The sequence below is a fragment of the Papio anubis genome, chromosome 13 (genome assembly GCF_008728515.1).
Source record: "Papio anubis isolate 15944 chromosome 13, Panubis1.0, whole genome shotgun sequence".
Classification (NCBI taxonomy): domain Eukaryota; kingdom Metazoa; phylum Chordata; class Mammalia; order Primates; family Cercopithecidae; genus Papio; species Papio anubis.
Genome location: NC_044988.1, coordinates 44,419,008 through 44,445,402, shown reverse-complemented (window position 1 = coordinate 44,445,402; position 26,395 = coordinate 44,419,008). Strand labels below are relative to the sequence as shown.

The 26,395-nt window shown below is 41.0% G+C and overlaps 1 protein-coding gene across 2 annotated transcripts in view; it reads left to right on the top strand.

The window, feature by feature from the left end:
* Window positions 1-26,395, top strand: part of TTC39B (tetratricopeptide repeat domain 39B) — a 145,601-nt gene that overhangs the window by 24,356 nt on the left and 94,850 nt on the right. The window contains exons 1-2 of one of the 2 annotated variants that reach the window (XM_021927494.2): window positions 8,318-10,734; window positions 14,787-14,821. In XM_021927494.2, coding sequence (XP_021783186.1) covers window positions 10,732-10,734; window positions 14,787-14,821 — 38 coding nt within the window. In that variant the 5' untranslated portion in view covers window positions 8,318-10,731. Of the gene's footprint in view, window positions 1-8,317; window positions 10,735-14,786; window positions 14,822-26,395 lie in introns of those variants that run through there. The other variant, XM_003911696.3, reaches the window with a different exon arrangement.

The window sequence follows — 26,395 nt, the reverse complement described above, 5'->3', positions numbered from 1 at the left end:
AAAAAAATACAAAAAAAAAAACTAGCCGGGCGAGGTGGCGGGCGCCTGTACTCCCAGCTACTCGGGAGGCTGAGGCAGGAGAATGGCGTAAACGCGGAAGGCGGAGCTTGCAGTGAGCTGAGATCCGGCCACTGCGCTCCAGCCTGGGCGGCAGAGCGAGACTCCGTGTCAATTAAAACAAAACAAAAAAAAAAGAGAATGAGTGTAGATCAGATTCTCAAGCTGGACTCTGTGGGTTTAAATCCTGATTCTGCCACTTAGATGCTTTGTGACCTTGGGCGAGTTACTTAACCTCTCTGTGCTCCAGTTTCATCTACTTAGTAAACTGAGTAGAATATGAAGCCACTTCCGAGGGGTTTTATGAAGAGCAAATCAGTTGTTATATGTAAAAGTGTGTGGAGCAGTGCCTGGCTCATAGAGTGTTATAGAGGGTGTGCTAGCCATTACTGTGACTTCATTAGCATCCAAATTTTTAATACCTTATATGGAATTTTAGGATTATTTATTTTTCCCACGTTCTTTTAAAAACCAACTTTCTCATGGTATAACTTACATGCAATAAAACTCATGTTAAGAGTATGTGCTAAGAGTAGCACCATGTTAAGATTAAGTTTTATAAATGTATGCAACCATTTAATCACCAGTACAACTAAAGCAGAACATTTCCATGAGCCCCCAAGATTCCCTGGTATCTATCCCTCTGCAGTCATTTCCGATTCCTTTTACTGCATTTGTTTTACCAGAGTGTTAGTCTTTGTCTTTTAGCATGTTTAGAGTTTTTAATTCATTTTTTGATGGATAATGTATATGAAATTTGAGATACTAGTTACATGGTCTGTTATACTAATGATCACTTCTGGCAGTCTCTATTTTTTGTGAGTTTTGAGTAAGTTTCTATGTTTAATTGCTTTTTGTTAGAAACCAAAATGTCAGCATTTTACTTATAATAGTATTGGTTCACCAAGCAATTTGGTGAACAAATAAACTTATAGTTAAATTTCTTCTAACTGTAAAACGAGTTAATTGGTTTTACAGTATAATTCAAAGTTTGTTTTTCTACAAAATAAAATGTGTAGGTAAGTCTGGGTGTGGTGGCTCGTGCCTGTAATCCCAAGACTTTGGGAGGCTGAGGCGAGTGGATCACTTGAGGTCAGAAGTCTCAGACCCGCCTGGCCAACATAGTGAAACCCCACCTCTACCAAAAAATACAAAAACTAACCGGGCTAGATGGCGTGTGCCCGTAGTCTCAGCTGCTCAGGGAATCTGAAGTGGGAGAATTGCTTGAACCTGGGTGCGGAGATCGCAGTGAGCCAAGATTGTGCCGCTGCACTCCAGCGTGAGTGACAGAGTGAGACCCTGTCTGAAAAAGGAAAAAAAAAAATGCGGAAGAGGCATTTAGCTTCTTGCCTTTTTTTTTTTTTTTTGCTGTTGCAGGGGGTACGTTGGTGGGAGTGGAGGAGAATTTAGTCTTAACAGAAATGAATGTGTGGAAGTCTTAAGCTTTTCTCCTTTAGATTGCCCCAAAAGAACAGATTTAACTTCTCAGCATCTCTGCTTTGCTAATACCAAAATTACCTGTGGGGATAGATACCAAGAGAGGGAGGGAACTGTATGAATGGTCCAGTATTTGGACACACAACTTTTCCCTGCAGTAATCATAATGAAAGTAATAACTTAATGGGAGCTGACATTGTTTTGTACTTACTGTGGATAGGCATGTTAAACCCTACTTACATTTCGTTTAATTCTTCAACCTCGTGAGTTTGATGGCACTGTCATTCCCATTTTACAGATGATGAATAAGAATCTTAGAGAAGTTAAGTACCTTGCCCAAGACCATACACTTGGGTGTTTTGTTTTTTGTTTTTGTTTTTTAGTTTTTTGTTTCTTTTAGTTCAGAAAGAGAAAAGGAAGGAAATTAAAAAAGTTTGTTAAAATAACTATTGCATAAAAGGACATCTGGGCTAGATGCTGGGATGTACCTCTTCCAGAATGGGGAGTAATGATTTAAACAAAACAAAATATGGAAAAGAAAAAAGAAATAAATTATTCTACTCAATACTGTTTGGGATAATTGCGTTGTTTTTCATCTTTTCAACACACAAAACAGTCTCTTTGGGAAGCACTGTGATGAGACTGGCAAAAATGGCTGGTGCGTCGACGCTCTAAAATGGTAGGGGAGCCCTGAGAGAGGCATTCTACTAAATCCCACCGCAAGCATTCTCATTCTTTACTCCTCCTACTTTTGGAATTGGAAAGGACCAGACTCAAGCTAAGTTCTCAATATATTAACTTTTAGGAATGCCCACTGCCCGTCCTGACCCTCTTCTAGCAAACTCCCCTGCTGGCCACTGTTCTGCCAGCTAGCTGCAGCAACCATACCAAGGGCCAGGAGGCTGCTTGGTGGTGTCAGCTAAGCAAAAGCGGGGTATCATCACTGTTGGGGCCACACATAGTTGGTAAGTGATGGAGCTGATAGCGGGACTCTGCAGTCTTTGTTCTTAGTGTTATTTCTCCCTTGAATCTAAATCTTGAAGTCAGTGAGTTTTTTGGGCTAAATAATTTCTCATATTTGCCAATGCTTTAAACTTTATAGATTTTTGACATTTGTTTCTCACTCTGTCCTCAAAGCATCCAATGCAGTAGGGAAGGAAACCTGATGTTTCATCCATTGTGCAAAGGTAGGCAAACTTTTTCTGTAAAGGGGTACAGTAAATATTTTCAGCTTTGAGGACCCTATGATCTCAGTTGCAGCTGTGCAGTTTGTGATTGTTACAGGAAAGCAGCCTTAGATAGTACGTCAATTGATTGAGTTGTGGCTGTGTTTCAATAGCACTGTATTTACAGGTCGGGCATGGTGGCTCACACCTGTAATCCCAGCACTCTGGGAGGCCAAGGCAGGCTGATTACTCGAGGCCAAGAGTTCGAGATCAGCCTGGCCAACATGGCAAAACCCTGTCTCTACTAGAAATACAAAAAAATTAGCCAGATGTGGTGGCATGTACCTGTAGTCCCAGCTATTCGGGAGGCTGAGGCGGAGAATCACTTGAACCCAGGAGGTAGAGGTTGCAGTGAGCCAAGATCATGGCACTGTACCCTAGCCTGGGCGACAGAGTGAGACTCTATCTCAAAAAAAAAAAAAAAAAAAAAAGAAAAAAAGAACTTTATTTACAAAAAAAGAAAAGGCAGCAGGTGGAATTTGGCCCTGTTTGTAGTTTCCTGACACCAATAGTAATAGACTGATCTATTTGGGGACATCAGGACATGTCAGCCACAGAGAAGGTGACTTAGGATTCTTAGTGCCAAGCATTGTGCCTGGTCCACTTCCTAACCTTTCCCAGGCTGCAGCACATAGTGCCACTCACTAGTACCTTTAGGAGATTCAAGGCACAACAATAATAGTGATAATAACTCATCTTTCTACTGGATGTATTGTTCTAAGTGCTTTTCACATCTGACATTAATCTATGGACAACTGAGTGACATGGGAAATTGAGGTCCTAAGGAAAATAGCTTGCTCAAGGTCACAGAGCTAGTGGGTGGTGAAACTCGGATTTGAACCCAGGTAGAGTGGTGCTAAGCTTGTGAGCTCCAGTCCCTTTACCTTTTCTCTCCCACATTACAGGATTTCTCAGTTTGAGATCATCTTTGAAGCTTTACTCTTTGGGAATTGCCTCTTTATATTGAGTGATAAGGTTCTATGTTCTCTTTTTGAGACATTTACTTTGGAGCAGAACTGCAAGTAAGAGATTGCTAACTCTGCCAATTTTCTGTTATAGCTGGATAGTTCAAGGGTGGAGCAAGATCATGCAAGAGGTTTCCTTTTGCTATCCTTGGGCTACACAGGAGACTTTCAACTGCAGAAGCACTTTAATAACAGAAGAGATGATTTATTAAGTGTCTGTTTTGTCAATACTGTGCTAAGTGCATTAAATCTATTATATTGGTTAAAATCTCACAGTGCTGTAAGTTAAGTGGTATTATTCCCATTGCACAGATGGAAAAATTGAGGCTCAGTTATGGATAAGTTAATTAAATATCTGAGCCTTAGTTTCCTCATTTGGACATTATGATCGTCCTATCTTTTAGGGTCAATATGAAGATTAAATGAGTTAACACATGTTATGGATTTAGAGCAATGTTTGGCACTCAATAGTGTTACCTGTTATTGTTGCTGCTATTATTAGAACATAGTAATTGTAGAGGTGAAATGCTCACTTTTTATGAGTATTTGTGAATTAGAAATAAGCATGTGAATATTCAACATAGTGCCTAGGTGTTAATAGATGGAATTTATGATTATTTATAGGAAGAAAGTGTGTAAAGCCCTGTTCCTTTTAATTTAAAAATACCTCCACTGATGATGGTTTCAAAATTAAACATTAAAATGTTAAAACTCAGTCTCTTCGTTTTGTTTGTTGTTGTTTGTTTTGCATAAATTTGCTCCCCGCAAAAACAGCCCCAGATATTCCTGTTTACTGTAAATTGGGTAGATTGGATAGGGTTGGCACTAGAGGATAGGTATGCTTGACATAGTAAATGATTTACATGGTGCATTTTACAGCCATAAAAGCAGTAACTTAGAAATATGTACAGGGGAGTAAAATAATTTGCTCATTTATGTTAGATTTCAGTGATAACCTAATTGTAAAAAAGCTGTATTTTACATATGCACTCTATTATATACCCTACATCACTGTGCATATTTTTTGTACATACTTATTTCTCTGTGGGGTTATGTCCAGAACTGTGAGTATTCTGTGATAATGGCAATTTAAGGTATTTGTTCAGTGTTAAGATTGACTATATATACATGATTTTTCTTTTACGTACTGACCTTAGGACTTAACCCCTGCCTTAAGCTGGAACTCAACTCTATAATGAAATGCAGAAAATGAACATTTTTCCCCTCCATAAATTAAATAACTGATAATTAACCTTTTCATTTCTTTTTTAGCTTGCTAATCTCTGTGTTAGTAGAAACTAAAGCAATGCTATACAATTCAAATTTTTTTTTGTGACAGTGACATCTGGTGGTTCCTTTTTAATTCTCATGATTTCTCTGTGCTTGGCTGGTTGTTGGAAATTCCAAAGAATCGTTGTGTGAACTGCTTTGCTTGGAATTTAACACTAGCTAGCTATTGAGAATCAAGTTAGTCCCATGGATGTGGCTTAAACTTTGAAAACCTCAGTGCTCCATTTGGATGCAGCCCTTCTGTGAAGGGAATACCACCCTCCCATGGATGAATGAACATTTTAGCATTTGTGATGGGCAAACACTGTCTTGGGAAGGATTTCTCTTTAATTCAGAGAACTTAGGATTTTGAATAAGGGATGGTATCTGTGCCAACCTGTTTGCTTTACTCATGAGGAAGCTAGAGCCCTGAGAAGTGGAGTGTGTTGGCCAAGGTCTCACTGTGTCGACCAAGGTCTTACTGTGTTGGCCAGTGTCTCACCGTGTTGGCCAGTGTCTCACTGTGTTGGCCAAGGTCACTTGCTCCTTGGTGAGCAGAGGTTCCATAACTTATGGGTTTTGTGCTACCAGGGAGCAGTGTGGCATTGGGCTCTGTGCTCAGAAATTACGTTGTTGTTGTTGTTGTTGTTTTTAGATGGAGTTTTGCCCTTGTTGCCCAGGCTAGAGTGCAATGGTGCTATCTTGGCTCACTACAACCACCGCCTCCCGGGTTCAAGCGATTCTCCTGCCTCAGCCTCCCAAGTAGCTGGGATTACAGACTTGCACCACCACGTCCAACTAATTTTGTATTTTTAGTAGAGATGGGGTTTCTCCATGTTGGTCAGGCTGGTCTTGAACTCCCGACCTCAAGTAATCCACCTGCCTCTGCCTCACAGAGTGCTGGGATTACGGGCGTGAGCCACTGCATCCAGCCCATAAATTATGTTTTTTATGCTGGGCAACCGACTAGTAAGAAAGGTCTGGGAGTGAAAGGCTAGAGGGCAAAGGCAGTTAACATTTTTCACTACCTATTTGCTATAAATATTCCCACGCTCGGCTTTTCTTCATCCAAAAGAGGCTTAGCATCTTTGATGTGAAAAAGAGTTGTCAAGGAAGTATAGTTAGGGATCCCAGCCCCGTCTCCTGAGTGTACTGGTTGGTCCCATATCTGAGAATTTAGTATCCTGTGAAGTTGTATTTATTGAGCCTGTTTTAAGTCCGACCTGTTCTATGCATTGTCTCACATCCTTACAATCCCAGTGGGCGATTGGAATCTTTATGGTACACAACAGGAAGTAGAGGATTGAAAGGGCTAGAGTCACCTAGGGTCAGAGGTGGAGCCAGGATTCAGTCCCAGACAGGTCTAACCTCCAGGCCTAAATTTATGCTTTCCGCTCTACTACACAGGCTGTGTAATTAAAATCACACGTGTATTTATTTATAGTGGGTAGTACTTGGGGAGTAGAGGCAAATTTGCTTCCTAGACACTTGAGCACATGACATGGACTTTGTATTGTGACTATGTGGACACATCCAGGAGTATTTTGTGCTTGTGAGAGGAGGGAGGGCTCATGTCATCAAATCATGACTACATTGATGGGCACTGGCTCTGTGCCAGGCACTTACCCCTCTGATCTCCTTTGATCCTCGCAACAGCTTCCTAGGGTAGGTACTATGGGCATCTCCAATTTACAGAAGATAACACCAGAGTGGAAGGGGGAAAGGGTTTTCTATAGGGATACTAGGGAAGAAAAAGGAGGGGAGAATGGGTGAACAGCAGGCCTGAAGCACACTCATGTTGTATCTGGCCCTCCCATGCTGAACTTGATAAACCAAATGGTGAGCCAGGCAGGTGCACTTAACCCACTCCTTTCTTCAAGTTCATTATAACCCTGCTGCCAAATCCAAAGGACCTTCATAGACTAAGTAAGATGTCCTACTAATAACCTCTTACATTTCTTAAATTTTTCCACATAGTAACAGTTGAAATCAAGGCATAGGGCCCTTTATACCAGCAAACTACTACCTACTCCCAGAGGGGACTTTAGTTAGTCAGTCTTGATTCCATGGTATTTATATATCAGCATTTGTTTCTTACAAATGTGACATTGAAAACGCTCCTGTATTCCTGAGGTCTTTTTGAATTTTTTCAAAAAACGATCTTAAAGGCATTGCATGTAGATCACTTTTAGGCTGCTTTATTACTAGCACAGAACTGGCTAGGTGCAGTGGCTCATGCCTATAATCCCAGCACTTTGGGAGGCCGAGGCCGGCAGATCACCTGAGGTCAGGAGTTCAAGACCAGCCTAACCAACCTGGAGAAACCCCATCTCTACCAAAAATACAAAATTAGCCAGGTGTAGTGGTGCATGCCTGTAGTCCCAGTTACTTGGGAGGCTGAGGCAGGAGAATTGCTTGAACCCGGGAGGCTGAGCTTGCAGTGAGCTGAGATCCGGCCACTGCACTCCAGCCTGGGCGATAGAGCGAGACTCTGTTTCAAAAAAAAAAAAAAGGAACACAGAATTTACGTGGGATTATATGAGAGCACTTACCCGGCACAAGAGCAACTAGGGAACAATATTAATCCTACACCTGGAGAATGTGGAAAATTATTATTATTATTATTATTATTATTTTTGAGACGGAGTCTCGCTCTGTCACCCAGGCTGTAGTGCAGTGGCGCGATCTCGGCTCACTGCAAGCTCCTTCTCCTGGTTCACGCCATTCTCCTGCCTCAGCCTCCCGAGTAGCTGGGACTACAGGCGCCCGCCACCACGCCCGGCTAATTTTTTGTATTTTTTTCTTTCTTTTTTTTTTTTTTTAATTATTATTATAGTTTAAGTTCTAGGGTACATGTGCATAACGTGCAAGTTTGTTACATATGTGTACTTGTGCCATGTTGGTGTGCTGCACCCATCAACTCGTCAGCACCCATCAACTCGTCATTTACATCAGGTATAACTACCAATGCAATCCCTCCCATTTTTTGTATTTTTAGTAGAGACGGGGTTTCACCGTGTTAGCCATGATGATCTCGATCTCCTGACTTCGTGATCCACCCGCCTCAGCCACCTAAAGTGCTGGGATTACAGGCGTGAGCCACCGCGCCTGGCCGGAAAATTATTTTTAATCTCAAGTGATGAATGTTTAAAAATTTCTAAAGCATGAGCTTTGTGTTTTGGCAGATGATTTTACTGTTTTGTTTGTTTTTTTTAATCCTTATTTTTGAAAAAATGTTTGAAAACCTCCAGTTTTTTCTAAGTCTATAAAAGAAAATCTAAAAAAATTATTGCCTAAAATTTAACAAACCTGGACAAATTAAGAAGATAAACTTAGTGTTAGTTTTTTTTTTTTTTTTTCTTCATGTTTTGGTCTGCCATATTTGAGAATTATTGTCATAGTGTGGTATTTGAAATTTGAGAACGTCATACTTTGTTCCCTGCAAGTACCAATAACAGTCGTTACAGGTGGGGACTTTGAACGTGAGTGTGTCTAATGTGCGGGCCCCTATTGCTTTCTTTCCCTTTGATAAGAGTTCTGTAGGTCAGTTAAGGTTTCACAAAGGACTTGCTTTGATGCTAATTCTTTAAGGAGGGTATGAGGGGTGCTTGTCCCCTGCAAACCCAGTTATAGGGGAGCTGAAGCTCATGATTACATTTGCCATCAAAGAACATTGATACTCTTTCATGCAATATGAAACTTAAAAATTGTGGCACTGCAGATTAGATGCAACTAGTTGGTAGCCCTTGGGATTTAGTTGGAGATTTTAAATGCTGTAGGCGGCCATGGGCTACTTTTTGAGCTTGACAAATAGATTACAGAGAATTGGATGATAAATATGAGCAGAATGAAAAATTATTCCTGACAGATCAGCTCAGGGTACATATATATTTTTTAAATGAGTTTTGTACAATAATAAAGGTGTATTTTAAATTAATTCTGACTTAGAAAAATCAATACTTTATTCAAGTTTTAATAGGGAGTGATGTGACTTAAGTTTATGTGTTTGTCATGTGATTCCTTTAACTAGCAATGTGCTGTTTCTCTTTATGAGAGAAATTCAGTATTTGAGGACTTCTCCAGGTGTGTCAGTCACTATGATAATGCTTCTTATGTCAGTCTGGTTTCCCATTTTGGACATCTTAATTTACAGGAGTGGATGCCATGGAGACACGTGTTTGTATTCCTTAGAACCTAATACCCATGGCCCTTAATCCCTGCCTCAGTCCTGGGGGGAAATTGGGGCATCCTCTTCATGTCTCATCTCCATGGGAATGGTCCAGATGTGGCCCCAAAAGAATTCATGACTGGCCAGAGTTCTCAACAGTTATAGCGTTCTTTGAGTCTGTGATACCAAACACACAGCTTCATTGGTCAGTGGAATGGAATGTTGGGTGGGAAAGCTCCAGTGAAGAGGGGCCTGGTTGTGTGGGGGTGGGCAGGTGGTCTTCATTGAGGAGGAAGGTATCTGCAAGCCCTCTCAAACCTTGTCATCTTTGCCAAAGTGCAGTGGTTAAATGAGAGCATGGTAGCATCTGTTCTTAGGCCTGTGAAGTCATCCCTATGAGAAAGATGGTAAAATAGAGGACAGGGCTGAGGCTGAGGAGGAGGAACGTAGAGGAGGAGGGAGGAATAGGGAGTTCTAGAGAAGCAGTTCAGTTTTGTGGATTTACAGTACCTGGCGTTATTTTTTGTCATGTTACTTCCTACTTCCTTTTCCTTCTTGCAGTGATGTTTGTCACATATTCTTTTGCAAACCACGAAGTGAATTAAAAATCAGATAGGGAGGCCTGAAAAATTTGTAAATCTATTTGGTCTGGCAATTAATGCACAGTATTGAAATTACTACTGTTAATAGCATATTTGTCATCTTTACTCTTTGTCTCTAGAGATAAAAATAATGTAAACACTTTTGTCATTAATATCTTCATTAGGATTCTTAAATGAACATTAAGAACCTGCCCTTTCACTCATATGTACTTGCTTACATTTTTACTACTCAGAATATGACAAAGTTAGCAAATTAAGATGGAAATTGTTTGGAAAAGCCTTAGTAGGTGATGCAGCACCCATCAGCTTTCCTCACTCTGTGTCAGTTCTATGATCAGGATGGCAGTTTCTATGATCTGGAGGCAGAGGTAGGTTTCAGGCTGATCTCCCAGGAGGGAGCAGACCCTGGGCGCTGGCTTTATATCTGTCAGCTTACCTAGGGAATCCTTCAACTCACAGATGAGCCCGTTTTTTAATGTGCAAAGTGAGACAGCTCAAGATGAGGACCTTCCACTTCAAGACATGGGTCCTCAGCCAGCCAGTTAGTGAACCATGATTTGCTAAGAGTCTATGAAGTACAGAGGACTGTGCTGGGCTAGAAAGTAGATTCACAAAGAGTAGAATGGCCCTTGACTCCAACTAGAGAGTCAAGATAGGCTCTTCAAAAAGTTAGATACTGTTTGGAGGTGGTGTATGATTAGGAGCCAGGCGTGGTTCAATGAAAGCATCTGTTACACCAGGCCCTACAGTAGTAGCACTTCAAGGTTAGCCCTGGCATGGGAGTGGGGCAGGCAAATGCAGCTGCCTTTAAAGACGGAACTAAACACCGAGGCTTTCCTGTGAACACATGGTATTTGTCGGCAGTGTGAGCTCTCCTGTCTTACTTTACTTACATTGGAAGGAGTCTGGATGCTTCTCTGTGCGTGTTGTAACTGGAGGGCACACGGTGAGCCTACCAGTACTGGGGAGCTAAGGGAAACCAACACTGGAGGAGCACTAGGAAATTGATGGTGAGTATGGAAAAGCAAAGAGACTTTGGTGGAAACATCTAGTTCTGCTACATGAAGAACACATGCATGTCTACCGAGGGCCAGGTGGGAGACTGTGGAATAGCAGTCAGTGCCAAACCTAAGGGCCCTTATGGGAATCTCACACAAGGAAAAGCAGCTTCCTTAGGCAGCAGCAGAAAAGGGATAGAATTTGAGCTACGCATGGGGACCTAGAGAGACAGGAGAAAAAGGAAGCACTGGTCCATAGGGATATGGAACGGAGGCATGAGCAGTCTCTGCCTTTTAGTGTTTCATCTTCCACGTGGACCCCACATCCGTTTCCCAAGGATACAGGAAACTGTATTTGCAGGTGCCCAGGGAGAGAGTGGTTGGCGATCTCCGTGTCCAAGTATAATTTTCCAGAATTGGAAATAAGATTCTCATAAAGATATAAAATGAACATGTCAAAATTTTATTTCATCCACCAGTTAGGAAACCAGTGAAATAGTAAATTGATCCAAACAGTATTTGAGGAACTAGTATTTATAGGCTTAAGGAAGAATGTTAGATTAAGATTGCTAGGTTATACATAAAACTGGGTAATACCTTAAAGCAGGGGTCCCCAGTGCCTGGGCCATGGACTGGTACTGGTCAGTGGCCTGTTAGGAACCAGGCTGCACAGCAGGAGGTGAGTGGTGGGCGGGCGAGCATGACCACCTGAGCTCCACCCGCTGTCAGATCAGCAGTGGCGTGAGATTCTCAGGAGAGTGAACCCTATTGTGAAATGTGCATGCGAGGAATCTAGGTCGCACACTCCTTATGAGAATCTAATGTCTGATGATCTGAGGTGGAACAGTTTCATCCTGAAACCATCTCCTCACTGTCCCCCACCATCTGTGGAAAAATTGTCTGCCACGAAACCAGTCCCTGGTGCCAAAAAGGTTGGGAACTGCTGTCTCACAGAGCAGCAAAGTCATACATAATCTTTGAGGTAATGTTTTTCACCCCTAAAAAACCTGTAAGTTAACATGTAACTTCACAGTGTGCAGACTCCAATCAGATAGCAGATGGCAAAATTAAACACAAGTACACTCTTCTAGAGAGTTAAATAATCCTTGGGAGGCTTGTAAAGCAATACTATCATATTACATTGAGAGGATATGGCACCCCTTCATCTCCCACCCCCTCCCCATCCTGCCCAACTATCTAATTTCCAAGTTTTAGATAGTTTGTATTAATATTAATAAAATGCTTTAGAGTTAAACCTAAGATTGAACCCCAGTTTCTTCACTTACCAGCTGTGTAATGTTGGGCAAGTAATTAAACTACAACTGGATTAACTTGCTGTATGTTGGGAGGAACACATGAGATAGCTTTTGTAAGATTGTAAGGTGCCTGGCACATGGTAGGTACTCGGTAAATCTTAGTTCTTCTCTTCACCTTTCCTCTTTTTAAAATTAAGACACTTCCACCTTTTGTCTGGCCTTTATAGACCATATATGCTTTATTTAGAGAACTCTCTGCATGTGATTACTGTTTCAACAAAATGGAGAGTTTTGATATTCTTAAAAAAATTTTTTTTAAAATAAGTTATTAGATACAGGGTCTTGCTATATTGTCCAGGCTGAACTCAAGCCATTCTTTTACCTTAGCCTCCCGAGTAGCTGGGACGACAAGTGTGCACCACCTGGCTTGATATTCTTTCTTTCTTTCTTTTTTTTTTTATGGAGGGGTGGGAATACTTCTTGTTTAGATGAAAATATTAGTCTTGTCTTCTTTACACGGAGGATTGGCTTCCCAAGTTCCTTTGTGACGCTCACTCAGTGAGTATTTTAGTGTCCATGTTGAGGTTTGTGAGCAGGAGGAGAAGGCACAGAAGCCCTCCAGGAGTGGGCTGTCCATGTACCCTATCATTGTTAAAGGTAAGTGCAGAGGGAGTCACCAGAGCTGCCAGAGGGACTGTGAGCTGGGCTTATCATAGTGAGATCTGGGTTCCTGGAGAATACGTTTTCCTCCCTTCTCTGTAACTGCTCACATGATAACCTGTGTGCTGGCCCTTGATTTTACCTCCCTTATGGAGAATGATATTAATGTAGATTAATAGGTCAGGTCCCAAATTCAAACTCATTTCTGCCACTGTTTACAACTTTTTTTTTTCCCCTTGAGACGGAGTCTCGCTCTGTTGCCCAGGCTGGAGTGCAGTGGCGCAGTCTTGACTCACTGCAACCTCTGCCTCCTGAGTTCAAGTGATTCTTGTGCCTCAGCCTCCCGAGTAGCTGGGATTACAGGCATGCACCACCACGCCTGGCTAATTTTTGTATTTTTAGTAGGAATGGGGTTTCACCATGTTGGCCAGGCTGGTCTCAAACTCCTGACCTCAGGAGATCCACTGGCCTTGGCCTCCCAAAATGTTGGGATTACAGGCGTGAGCCTCCAGGCCCAGTCGGTTCTTCTTTTTAGTATCGATACTTCTGTTTTTTCTGCCTCACTGCAGAATCCAGTATGGTCTAAACCTTGTTCAGTATTAATGGCCACACAAGGAAAAAGATCCCTAGCCCCTTTTCCTCATTTCTGTGTGTAACTCTAAATGAGGTGTGATATGGTAAGTCCCTTGGCAGTCCAGGTTCCAGTCATTCATTCATTCATTCATTCATTAGGCAACGAGTATTTATTGAGCAAACCCTGGTGCGAAGCCCTGGTGTTTTTTCTGTGTATGTAAGAGCCTGCTCTGATGGAGACAGAGGGTAATCAAGTCAACAAGGAAGATCAGTAGAGATTATGATAAGTGCTATGAATGGAACAAATGAGATGAAGAGGAACTGTAAGTAAGCTGCTATTCCTAGTAATTTTAATTAGGGTGATCAGAGATGTTCTTCTTGAGGAGGTAGCTTTCTAAGCTGAAAATCAAAGGATGAGAATGAGTCAGCCATGGGAATAATTGAGCAAAGGACATTATAAAAAAGGGGACAGTGCAGAGAGCTGTGGGATGTTTGGCTTGTCCAAAGAACTGAAAGAAAGACCTGTGGCTAGAGTCGAGTGAGTAAGGGGATGTGGTCAGAGGCTGGCGGGGCTGTTTTAGGGCTCTGTAGATGGGGAGAATGAGTTTGGGATTTTTCTAAGTGCAATGGAAAGCTCTCGAAGAGGTCTAGAAAACTGGAATGGTGTATGCTTATTCAAAAACATGAAGTAAAAGAATGATATGGTTGTCATGTGAAGAATTGAATGGAGGGTGTCAAGCACAGGAGCGGGGAGACCAGTAAGGCGGCCCTTCTGGAGGTCTCATGGCTTGGGCTATGCTGAGAGTGGTGGGGATGTCAGAGAAGGATCTTGAAAGATTAGGCTGGGTTGTGGTGGACCCCAGATACCTGGATGAGGAGCTTAGGTTTGGTTTTTGCAGCTGTGAGGGAGCTGTTGTGTATGTGTGAGTTTTTGAGTGAGGGCATGTGTGTTTGTGTATGTGACTGTGAGATTGTGTGTGAGTCACTGTGTCTGAGTGCGGAGTGCGTGTGTGGACTTCTGAGTGCATATGAGTGTGTGTGTTTCTCATCCTGTTGCACTGTGATCAGGCCAGTGGCATGAAGCAAAGGGCTATCCTGTGTGGCACAGAGTAAACTGGGGGAAAGGCTGGTGGCAGGGAGACGAGCTGAGAGGGTGGTGCAATGAGATGTGAAATGAAGGCCCAGAGGATGCTCACTTAGCTAGCCACGCAGAAAGAAAAGACTACATGGAACAAGTCCTGTTATTTATTTTACTCTACAATTGGGATGATTGAGATTTAGGAGTGAAAGGCAACTTCCTAAAAGATGTCATAGTCTCTTTAAATTAGACCAGTTTGATCACTTGCTGAGTATTTTAACAGCCTTATTAAAAAAAAAAAAAATCTCACTGAAATTCATGTGCTTGATTTCTGTGAACAGAGTTCTGTGAGTGTTACGTTGATTGATTTTACTACCTGCTATATCTTCCTGCCAGGACCACTCTCCCCAATGCATGTATTCATTTTCTCTTTCAGAATTCTTGAGAAACTAATTTAGAATTCTTGAGAAACTCATTGTATTTTTTATTTCCCCCAGGACATTTTTGAAGATGCCTTGGAAACCATCTCAATGTAAGTAATAACATAATAAAAAGTATGTAGTCAAGAAAAATTGATGGTTGTCTTACATAAAAAGTAAATGTTTCATTCTCATTTTTTGGAGAGTACTGCAGTGGCTATTTTCAGAAAAAAGTCACTTTTCTATAATTAAAGAAGTTGTGATTATATTTAAGAAAGGACCTATCTAATAATACTCTCGGATACATTTCTGAGTATTATTTTGTGTAACAAAATAAAATATTTCTCAACAAATTATTTGTTTATAACTAACTCTTTTAATAGTTGTTCATATTTATTTATATCATTAGTCTCATTTTGTAGATTTTTGTGTTTGGTTTGCACTTAATTTTATTAAAAGCATTCACTGTAAGCCTATATAGTTTTTGTAATAATTCTAAATGACTAAATCATATTAGATCAAGTGGAATATTACAACTTACTTAACTGCTTCTCCATTGTTAGACATTTAGGTTATCACTGGCTTAAAAATGTAAAACTAAGTTTTACATGTGTATAGCTTTGTCATATTTTGAATTGCTTCTAAAGGTTAACATTACAAATGTAGAATTACTGAATTAAAAGGGATGAATATGTTCAGTGTTCTTTGTGTATCTCTAATTGCCTTTCTGTATTAATTAACTTCAGCTGCTATAACAAAACACAATAGCCTGGGTGACTTAACCAACAATAATTTATTTTCTCACAATTTTGGAGGCTAGAGGTCTGAGTTAAGGGTGCTAGCATGGTTGGGGTTCTGGTGGGGGCTCTCCTCTTGGTTTGCAGACTGCCTCCTTCTTGTTGTGTTCTTACATGGCCAAGAGAGTGACAGCAAAAGCTCTCTGATGTCCTTTCTTATAAGGGTGTTAATCCTATCCTGAGGACCCCACTCTCCTGACCTCATTTAAATCTGATTGTCTCCCAAAGGCCTCATATTGAAATTCCATCATGTTGAGGGTTTGGGCTTTAACATGCACATGTTCAGGTGGGGGTAGAGGGGCATAGTTTGTTTTACAGTACTTCCACAAGAGTATTATCAATTTAGTTGGCTACCAATACTATATAAGTAAAGTGGTTTAAATTGTCACATTATCATCACTGGGTATTATTTGAAAAACAGTTTTGCAACTTAAATGATACCTCTTTAGTATTTTAAAAAATTATTTAAAAAATACATTGCGTCTTTTGTATGACTTCTAGTTTTCTTTTGTCTCAGCTTTTTTCAGAATGTTTCTCTTAACATACTTATGGACTTTAAATTATATATACCCTAATCTTTTGTCATATTTGCTATAGATATTTGCTCCAGATTGCAATTTTTCTTTATTTTAGAACGACACATTTTTATTTTGTCCAAAAGTTTAATGTTTGTATTTTATTTTTTGTTTGTTTGTTTGTTTGTTTTTTTGAGACGAGTCTTGCTCTGTCACCCAGGCTGGAGTGCCGTGGCGCTATCTCGGCTCACTGCAAGCTCTGTCTCTCGGGTTCACGCCATTCTCCTGCCTCAGTCTCCCGAGTAGCTGGGACTACAGGCAGCCACCGCCACACCCGGCTAATTTTTTTGTATTTTTAGTAGAGACTGGGTTTCACTGTGTCAGCCAGGATGGTCTTGATCTCCTGACCTCGTGATCCGCCTGCCTTGGACTCACTTAAGTGTTGGGATTACAGGCGTGAGCCAACAACGCCTGGCTTATAGTTTTGTTTTGTTTTGTTTTTTAAACTTAATTGTGATTGGAATTAACCTATTAATTAGGAGCAGTTTCAGATTTACAGTATTATTGAGGAGGTAGTACAGAGTGTTCCTGTGTAACCAGCCCTGGTTTTCTCTATTATTAATTTCTTAAGTTAGCGTGGTACATTTGTCACAATTAATGATCAATATGGATATATTATTGTTAACTAAAGTTCATACGTTATCCAGATACAGTTTTTACCTAGTGTCCTTTTTCTGTCTCAGGATTCCACCCGTGATACCACTTTACATTTAGTCGTCATGTCCCCTTAGGCTCCTCTTGGCTGTGACAGTCTCTCAAACTCTCATTGTTTTTGGTGACCTTGACAGTTTTGAGGAGTACTGTCAGTTATTTTGTAGAACGTCCCTCAATTGAGATTGGTCTGTTTTTTTTCCCCTCATGATTTGACTGTGGTCATGTGTTTTTGGGAGGAAGACCCCAGATGGAAAGGGCTATTCTTGTCACATCATAGCAAAGGTCCATGATATCAATGTGACTTAGCACTACCGATGTTGAACTTGGTCACATGGCACGGGTAGTGTTTGTCAGGTTTTTCCACTGTAAAGTTACCCTTTTACCCCTCCTCCCTTTTTGTACAGTACTCTTTGGAAGATAATCTGTTTATGTGATTTTTAAGAAATCACTTCTATGGTGGGCAAGTGATCACCAGTCAGAAATCTTACAATTATTCAACCCTGCTCCTCCCTGGGTGTTGGCGGGAACTGAGCTTGGGCTGTAGTAGGCGATCGCAGTCCAGGGGATGGAAAAGGATGAGGCCGTGGGGCTGCTGATTGGAGTTTACCGGAGGAGACACTGCTTTTTCCAGTGGGAGCTAGCATGCCACACACACCAGAGAGGGGTGCAGGCCTCACAGAGGAGGACGGGTCTCACTGACCAATGGGACCACTGTGACCTGTGAGCAGTGCACATTGATGCTTGTGCTTCTCTGAGCTCCTACTGGCTTCAGTAGGCTGGTAGTGACTTTACCTTTGGGACGTCAGGAAGGCATTGCAAGTAGTTTTTAACATCTATCAGTTTTTTAAAAAATCAAACCATAGAAATAAACAAAAGCCCTGAATTCAACCCAGCTGAAGTTAATTCCTATCTCATGCCAGCCCTAAAATTGCTAGTCCACTACTACTCTTCCAACACCATTTGTCAGGTCCATGAGGGAAAGAATTGATATTTGATATCTCCTTTATCAAATAAGTTCATTAGAATAATAACACACTGTTTTGGGGCTTTCCATTCAGTTCCTTTGATCTAGATGCCTGTGTTTGCACAAAAACAACTCTTTTGTTCAACCGCGTTAGATGGTTTAATATTAGCATTGTCTGGTTCTCAGAACATCATCCAAAATGACTCCTGTGATGGAGATGCTTTCGATTTGTGACTATCAGAAACCCTTTTGTGTACTTTTTGTTTTTGCTTTGAAATAAATTTTATTGTGTATATGAGGTATACAACATGATGTTATAAGATACATACATAGTACAATTTTACTATAGAAGAACAAATGAAGATATCTATCGTCTCACATAGTTACCCCCCCCCCCTTTTTTTTTTTTTGAGACAGAGTCTTGCTCTGTCACCCAGGCTGGAGTGTAATGGTGTGATCTCAGCTCACTGCAACCTCTGCCTCCTGGGTTCAAGCAATTCTCCTGCCTCAGCCTCCCAAGTAGCTGGGATTACAGGTGCCTGCCACTACATCCAGCTAATTTTTGTATTTTTAGTAGAGACAAGGTTTCAACATGTTGGCCAGGCTGGTCTTGAAATCCTGACCTCAGGCGATCCACCTGCTTTGGCTTCCCCCAAAGTGCTGGGATTACAGGTGTGAGCCACTGCGCCTGGCCTAGTTACCCATTTTTTTTTTCCTCCTGTGGCAAGGAGGAAAAATTTAATTTAATTTAGCAAAAATCCTGAATACAGTATACTATTTATTATTAACTATAGTCCTCATGTTGTACATTAGATTTTTTAGCTTGTTCATCCTTCATATTTGCTAGAGAAACCCCTTCATGTACTTTTAAAGTGGGGAATTCGGGACGCATTGTGTGTCTTGGTGTCTTTTATTCTACAGTCATTTCTCATCCTGAAGACTGTAGCTTCTTAACACTGCCTCAGTTTCTAATGACCACACATTTTCCCTTCATTGCCTCCGGAACTTCTCTGTGATCGTATTTATCTGCCAGCAGTTTCTTTCTCTTGTCTAATTTTAACTTCCCTGTCCTGCTCAGTTTAACAAATCCAAAGGTTTCCCCATTTTAGAATTTTTTTTTTTTTTTTTTTTTTTTTTTTTTTGAGACGGAGTCTCGCGCTGTGTCACCCAGGCTGGAGTGCAGTGGCGCGATCTCGGCTCACTGCAAGCTCCGCCTCCCAGGTTCACGCCATTCTCCTGCCTCAGCCTCCGAGTAGCTGGGACTACAGTCGCCCGCCACCACGCCCGGCTAGTTTTTTGTATTTTTAGTAGAGACGGGGTTTCACCATGTTAGCCAGGATGGTCTCGATCTCCTGACCTCGTGATCCACCCGCCTCGGCCTACCAAAGTGCTGGGATTACAGGCTTGAGCCACCGCGCCCGGCCCCCATTTTAGAATTTACCTTGCCCTTTTAGGTTTCTGGTGTGCATTATTTCTCGTGTCCTTTAGACTGTCGCTTAAACGTTTGTGTGTCCTTTTCAGTGTTGCTGAATTGTTCCATTCCTCTCACCTTGGTTATAGCAACACATTATAGGAACCCTTCTCCTAATGGAGAGAAATAGAGCCCAAAGCCAGAAGATGTAGCCAGATTAGATGCTGGAGTCCATACTCGAAAAATCTTGTAGCAGAGGCCTCCATTCAGAGTCTGTAATTGATTTCGATCTGATTTTAATAAACTTTGCCTTTTGGTCTTGTGCATACTTTTGCCTTACAGCGTTCTGAGAGGTATTGTAAGGGGGTAATTTCCAAAGCAGAGCTTGTTGGTAATGACAAAAAATGGCAGTGAGAGAACAAAGGAAATATTACACACAGCCATAAAACTCCAAAGCACAGCAGTGTGGTTTCATTTTGCCTTCGTGCACACAACTACATGTACCTTCCTGGGGAGATGGGACTGACCACAGACTTGACAGTCAGACTTGAACTCTAGTCCCAGTTTGCCATTTACTGGCTGGGAGGCCTGGGACCAGTTTCTCTGAGCTTGTTTTCTCCTCTCATAGATTTATTGAGAGGATTGAATGAAATTTAAGTTAAATGTGATAACGGGAGTAAAACACATAGTTGGTGCTCAGTGAATATCGGTACTTTTCTGCGTTCCCTGGTAGGAGTGTGGGTTCTCCAGAAACATAGAACCAATAGGAGACATAAAATGTCTATATATGAAGAGATTTGCTGTAAGGAATTGACTCATGTGATTATGGAGACTGAGAAGTCCCTAGTTCTGCAGTTGGCAAGCTGGAGACACCGGAGAAGTGATGGACTTCCAGTCCAAGTCAGAGGCCTCTGATTATAAATACATGTTAATTGTAAAAATTTTCTTCACTTGTTTTTATGTGAACTTTTTGTTTGTCCTCATTTCAGGGTTTGTCAATATTTCTCACATTTCCTCTTAAATTGGTGATACTATAACATTCCCTTTGTGAATTCTGCAAAACTGAGTAGAGTTCTTTTTCCTTACACTTACTGAAGCATACATTTTGATCTTATGTTTCTAGTGCAGAGAGCAAATGCTTCAGTCTCTCTGTATCAAGATGCAGTGCTCTTGCCAACCTGATGATTAATTTCTTCCAGTGAATATTTTCTCTTGAATGCCTAATGAAAGGATTCACACTAACAGATGAAGGAGGCCTTAAATTGTTTCCACAAAGGAAGTCATTTCTTATTTTTCTTTTTCTGCCTAATGAATTTACCACTCTCAACATAGGTTTTTCCTACCTCTGGATCTTTGTGGTAATGATTGTGTTATTTTAACTATTTTGAGAAATTGCTAGTTTTGTAAACTGGTAGATCATACAAAAATCTCCACCATTTAGAACTGGAGGAAAAATTAGAGATGTAAAAAAATGTTAGTGGTACATCGACCATGTTCTTTTTAAAAATTAAAATAGGCCAAGTGCGATGGCTCACGCCTGTAATTCCAGCAGGCTGAGGTGGGTGGATCACCTGATGTGGGCGGATCACCTGAGGTCAGGAGTTCAAGACCAGCCTGGCCAACATAGCAAAAACGCATTTCTACTAAAAATACAAAAATTAGCTGGGCTTTATGGTGCATGCCTGTAATCCCAGCTACTCGGGAGGCTGAGGCGGGAGAATCGCTTGAACCCGGGAGGCGGAGGTTGCAGTGAGCTGAGATTGTGCCACTGCACTCCAACCTGGGCGGCAGAGCAAGACTCTATCTCAAAAAAAAAATAATAATTAAAATTAAAATTAAAATAGTTTGTGAACTTTATGACCTGTTTGGCATAAGGAGGTGACCTCTTAAGGAGCAATTGTAAATTAGACCCATTGCGTGATATATAGAAATTTGTCACAATAATATGCAGTTCTATATTAGCTATAGTCTCTTGCTTCCTGATTTAACAGTTCCATGCTGGTTTGCACTTCCAGTGCTCTGATGATGGAGTGTCCTCTTTTCTCAGTGTTAGTACCCGGTTGCCATCTCTGACAATGTAGTGGTGGATGTAATAAATCTCTTGATAAATTAACTGTGACATGGCATGTGAAGAGTAAATATAGTGTTTTGGGAATTCCAAAAGAAAGCTATCTTTTGGTTGGGAGATGGGGGTGCTGGCATTTGCTTTGGGTTTTGAGGGGTGGGTGGCATTTCAGTTGGTGGAGCCAGTGCAGAGGGTCAGAGGTGGCGACATGCTGGGTGAAGAGCTCTGAGGACAGTGGCCAGAGCACAGAGCAGTGAGTTTGAAACACCAGTGGGGCCCTGGACACAAACGAAGTTGGGTCATGGAGGAGTCCTGGTCTTGTCTAGTGGGGAGAATGGACTAACCATTTATAGTCATCGTGATTTGGTATTTTGTTTTTGTTTTGTTTTTTTGACAGGATCTCACTCTGTCTCCCAGGCTAGAGTGCAGTAGCGTGTTCTCAACTCACTGCAGCCCCAAACTCCTGGGTTCAAGCACTCCTCCCACTTCAGCCTCCCAAGTGGCTGGGATCACAGGCAGGTGCCATCACGCCTGGCTAATTGTATTTTTTGTGGAGACACAGTTACCCTATGTTGCCCAGGCTGGTCTTGAACTCCTGGACTCAGGTGATCCTCCCACCTTTGCCTCCCAGAGTGTTGGGATTACAGGCATGAGCCACTGTACCTGGCTGGTGGTATTTTTGATTAACCTCTTTCTCATAAAAACCACTGTGGGCAGTGGGACAGAAATCTAACTGGAAGGCCTGGTTGGGCACTGATTAATTTTTTTCTTTTCATGGTAGGTTAGAGAAGTCAGGGGAGACAGATCAAAGACTGTTAGAGCAGATGCAGGTTTAATATATTCTCAGCAGTGGTCTTTCATATTCCAGAGCATCTTATGAGAATTTTGAATTTATCCTTACACAGAAATCCATATGTGTTCAATAGAGTCCTGAGGTGGTATGAATACAGTGGAGATGAATGTGTCTGTTTGCAAGAACTGCTTTGAATTTGTACTTATCTGTAGAAGGTGAAATTGGCAGATATTTTTAGCCAGGTAATTAGAAGCTTACAATGGAAATAAAAATATTTTGATTTCTTCTTGGCCTTTTGTCTAAGATCGACTGTAGTATAAAAATACTTTGTATCATAACATTTCTCACAAACTTTTTCCTTCTCCACACCTTCTCTTTTGAACCATAAGTTGTAGATTAGAGTGAGGTAAGGCCTTTAGGGCCATTTTCTTTTCCTCATTAGGTTAGATCAATTGGTGATACAGTAGTTCTGTCTGTTTTAATTAAGGGTCAATATCGGTGAATGATAGTTGGAAAACATCTGATATTTTTCTTCAGAGTGGTTAAGTTATAAATAGTGACTCCAGGCAGAGTTAGATTTGTTTTCATTTTTCTCTGCTGTTTTTTTTGGCTCCAGTTTTTCCCTGCAGGTAATATAAATGTTACTCAAGTCTGGAAAGGGAGTTTTGTCCTCTCTTAATTTGATTTTCTTAACCAAGTCGATAGTTATTTTATTAGATCTAAGATGCCATTGATATTGTTATCTTATATATTCTTAAGGAAGGAAAAAAACACAATGAGGAATTTTAAGGAGATCTTGCATAAAGGAAAGGAAAAATAAAATCATCATGCAGGAAGGCACAGCAAGGAAATGTGTATATTTCAACCTTGTTATTAGGTAGGGAGGGGAAAAAAAACCCTCTAATGAGATTCTCCACCCAGATAATTTTTTAAAACAGCTCTATTGCAATATTAATTTATATCTCATATAGATTCCTATTTTAAGTATACAATTTAATGCATTTTAATGTATTTACAGAATTATAGAACCATCATGACAATCTAACTTCAAAACATTTTTATCATCTGAAAAAGAAAGCTGTGCCTTTTTATAGTCATTCTCTATTCCCACCCTTAGCTGGGGCATTAACTAATCTAATTTCTGTCACCCTTAGCTGGGGCAACCAGTAATTTAATTTTTGTATATATTTTATATAAATAGAATAATCTAATTTGTATTATTTTGTGTCTACACATGTCATAGAATGTGTTAGTACAGATAGATGCTCCTTGACTCATGATGGGGTTACATCCTGATAACTTCATCATAATAAAAAATATAGTAAGTGAAAATGCATTGGATGCCCTGACAAACCCATTATAATGTTGAAAAATTGTAAGTTGAACCATACCAAGTTGGGGACCGTCTGCACTTCATTGCTTTTTATGGCTGAATAATTTTCATTGTTATGAATATATCATATTTTATTTATCCATTCATCAGTTGATGGGCATTTGAGTCATTTCCAGTTTTTGGCTATTGTGAATAATGCTGCTGTAAACAGTTGTGTACAGTCTTTGTATGAACATGTTTTAAATTATCTGTCATACAGACACAGAAGTGGAATTGGTGAGTTGTATGGTGAACCTATGTTTGACTTTTTAACGCTCTTTAGAATTTGAATTGTAAGCTGGTTTGGAGTCTGAGGACATATAAATGGTGTCACCCCCCCCAACAACTTCAGGCAGGTTATTTAACTTTAAGTGGATCAGGTTAGTGGTGTCCTCAGGTAATTGGCAGAAGCAAATGCAGATCCTCTCCCTAAGAACATAACTGATTTAGGGCAGTCAAAGTTGCTGTCAATTTTAAGATGTATCTTGGGGTTAGGGATATTCCATGATGAAAATTTGTATGTCGTGGAGTCAATGATATAGTAAATGGAAATAAAAGTTCTTTAAAAAGCTGAAGGTAAACAGCATTCCTGGTGTTTTTTCCTTGTTTTTGTTACCACTTGGCTTGCTTCTCTTTGTATTTTCTTTTGTCCTATTAGATCTACTCTAATGGTCTGCTATTGTATTTAGACCTGCCACTGTGAAGTTCTTCATATAAGTTCATAGGGGGAATGAGAATGTGTGTTGTACATGTTTTAAGATATAGATCCTATAAATGCTTCTTTTCACTACAAGGAGTGACAAGATTTCATAACCTGAAGGAAAGCCTCTGAAGGAAAGCTCCTTAGCAACACTTTGGTCCAATGATCTCATCTTACCAAGGAGGTCCCAGCAGAGATGGAAGACTGAGTCATGGTCAGGGTATTCTTGACCCCCAGGAGCAGGACCTTTGTGATTGTGGTTGCCTTGCTGCAGGCTCAGTATCCTTTCTGACCCTCTCACCCTGGTAGCAATGCTTAGCTTGTGTCTGAAAGCCAGGACTTTGCTCTTACACTGAGTTCCTTGCCTCCTCCATAAGTAACCTTCTTGATATGGCTGCTGCTCCCTGCTGCTGTCTTTGGCTGTTTTGATAGTTGTAATGGGAAAGAGGTCCAATCATTGCTTCTTTGATCACTCACTAGGATGTTTCACAAACACATTAATTTTTATGTCCCAAACTGAACTCTTGGTATCCACCTCCTTTGTTTATCTGAAAACTTTGCCTTTTCTGTAAATGTCTCCACCCACCATCCACCCATTTGTTCAAGTCAGAAGCTTGGGAGAGACATCTTTGATTCCTTTCTTTTCTTTTAATTTCCACATTACCAAGTCTGATGATTTCTACCTCCAAAATATATTTCCCATCTGTTCACTTTCCTCTCTCTCCACTCTATTACATTAGCTTAAGTGACTATACGATTTTGCTTGGACTACTTTAAGAGCTGGCTAGTGGTTAATGTGTGTTCCTGCTTCTTTTGTTCTCTCCCTCCACTTTTCCAACTGCACCCCACTTATTCTTCATACAGCAGCCCAAGTTATCTTACTTTATTTTTTCTGAGACGGAGTTTTGCTCTTGTTGCCCAGGCTGGAGTACGGTGGTACGATCTGGGCTCACCGCAAACTCCACCTCCAGTTCAAGCGATTCTCCTGCCTCAGCCTTCCTGAGTAGCTGGGATTACAGGCACCTGCCACCACGCCCAGCTAATTTTGTATTTTCAGTAGAGACGGGGTTTCTCCATTTTAGTCAGGCTGGTCTGGAACTCCTGATCTCAGATGATCTGCCTGCCTTGGCCTCCTAAAGTGCTGGGATTATAGGCATGAGCCACCATGCTCAGCCTAAAATTATTTTTAAAAATAAGATAATTTGGGCTGGGTGCAGTGACGCATGCCTGTAATCCCAGCAGTTTGGGAGGTCACAGCAGGTGGATTGCTTGAGCCCAAGAGTTTGAGACCAGCCTGACCAACATGGCAAAACCCCTTTTCTACAAAAAATGCAAAAAATTAGCCAGGTGTGGTGACACATGCCTGTAGTTCCAGCTACTTTGGAGGCTGAGGTGAGAGGGTCATCTGAGCCACAGAAATCGAGGCTGTGTTGAGCTGTGATCGCGCCACTGCACTCCAGCCTGGGCGATAGAGGATGACTCTGTCTCAAAAAAAAAAAAAAAAAGAATTTTATATGATCAATTTTGAACATCTACAGAAAGTAAAGAGGATAGTAAACCGAACCTTATATACTAATCACTTAGCTTGTATAGTTGTCAACTCAAGGCCAATCTTATTTCATCCATATCCTACCCCCAGATTATTTGGAATCAAACCCTAGACATGATAATTTATTTCTACCTGTAAAGATATTAAAATATATTTCCTGAAAACAAAGACAATCTTTTTCATAATTACCATTCAGATACCAAGATCAGGAAATTAACATTGATACAGAGCTATAGTTTATATGCTTTATATGACATCATTTTATCTGTATTTTAGCTTGCAAAGGTTGCTTTTTAAAAATATCACAAGACTGTTATCACACCTAAAATGTAATAATATCCATCCAGTAACTTATCAGTGCTCAAATTTTTCCAACTGTCTCATTTATTTTTTAACAGTATGTTTGTGTGAATCAGGACGAGTGATCCTTTCAGAAATTAAATGGGATGATTTCACTTCCTTGCTTAAAAATCCATCCATGAGTTTTCATGTCTAAAGTTGAAGCCCCGGCCCGGCTCGGTGGCTCACGCCTGTAATCCCAGCACTTTGGGAGGCCGAGATGGGCGGATCACGAGGTCAGGAGATGGAGACCATCCTGGCTAACACGGTGAAACCCTGTCTCTGCTAAAAATACAAAAAAACTAGCTGGGCGAGGTGGCGGGCGCCTGTAGTCCCAGCTACTCGGGAGGCTGAGGCAGGAGAATGGCGTAAACCCGGAAGGCGGAGCTTGCAGTGAGCTGAGATCTGGCCACTGCACTCCAGCCTGGGTGACAGAGCGAGACTCCATCTCAAAAAAAAAAAAAAAAA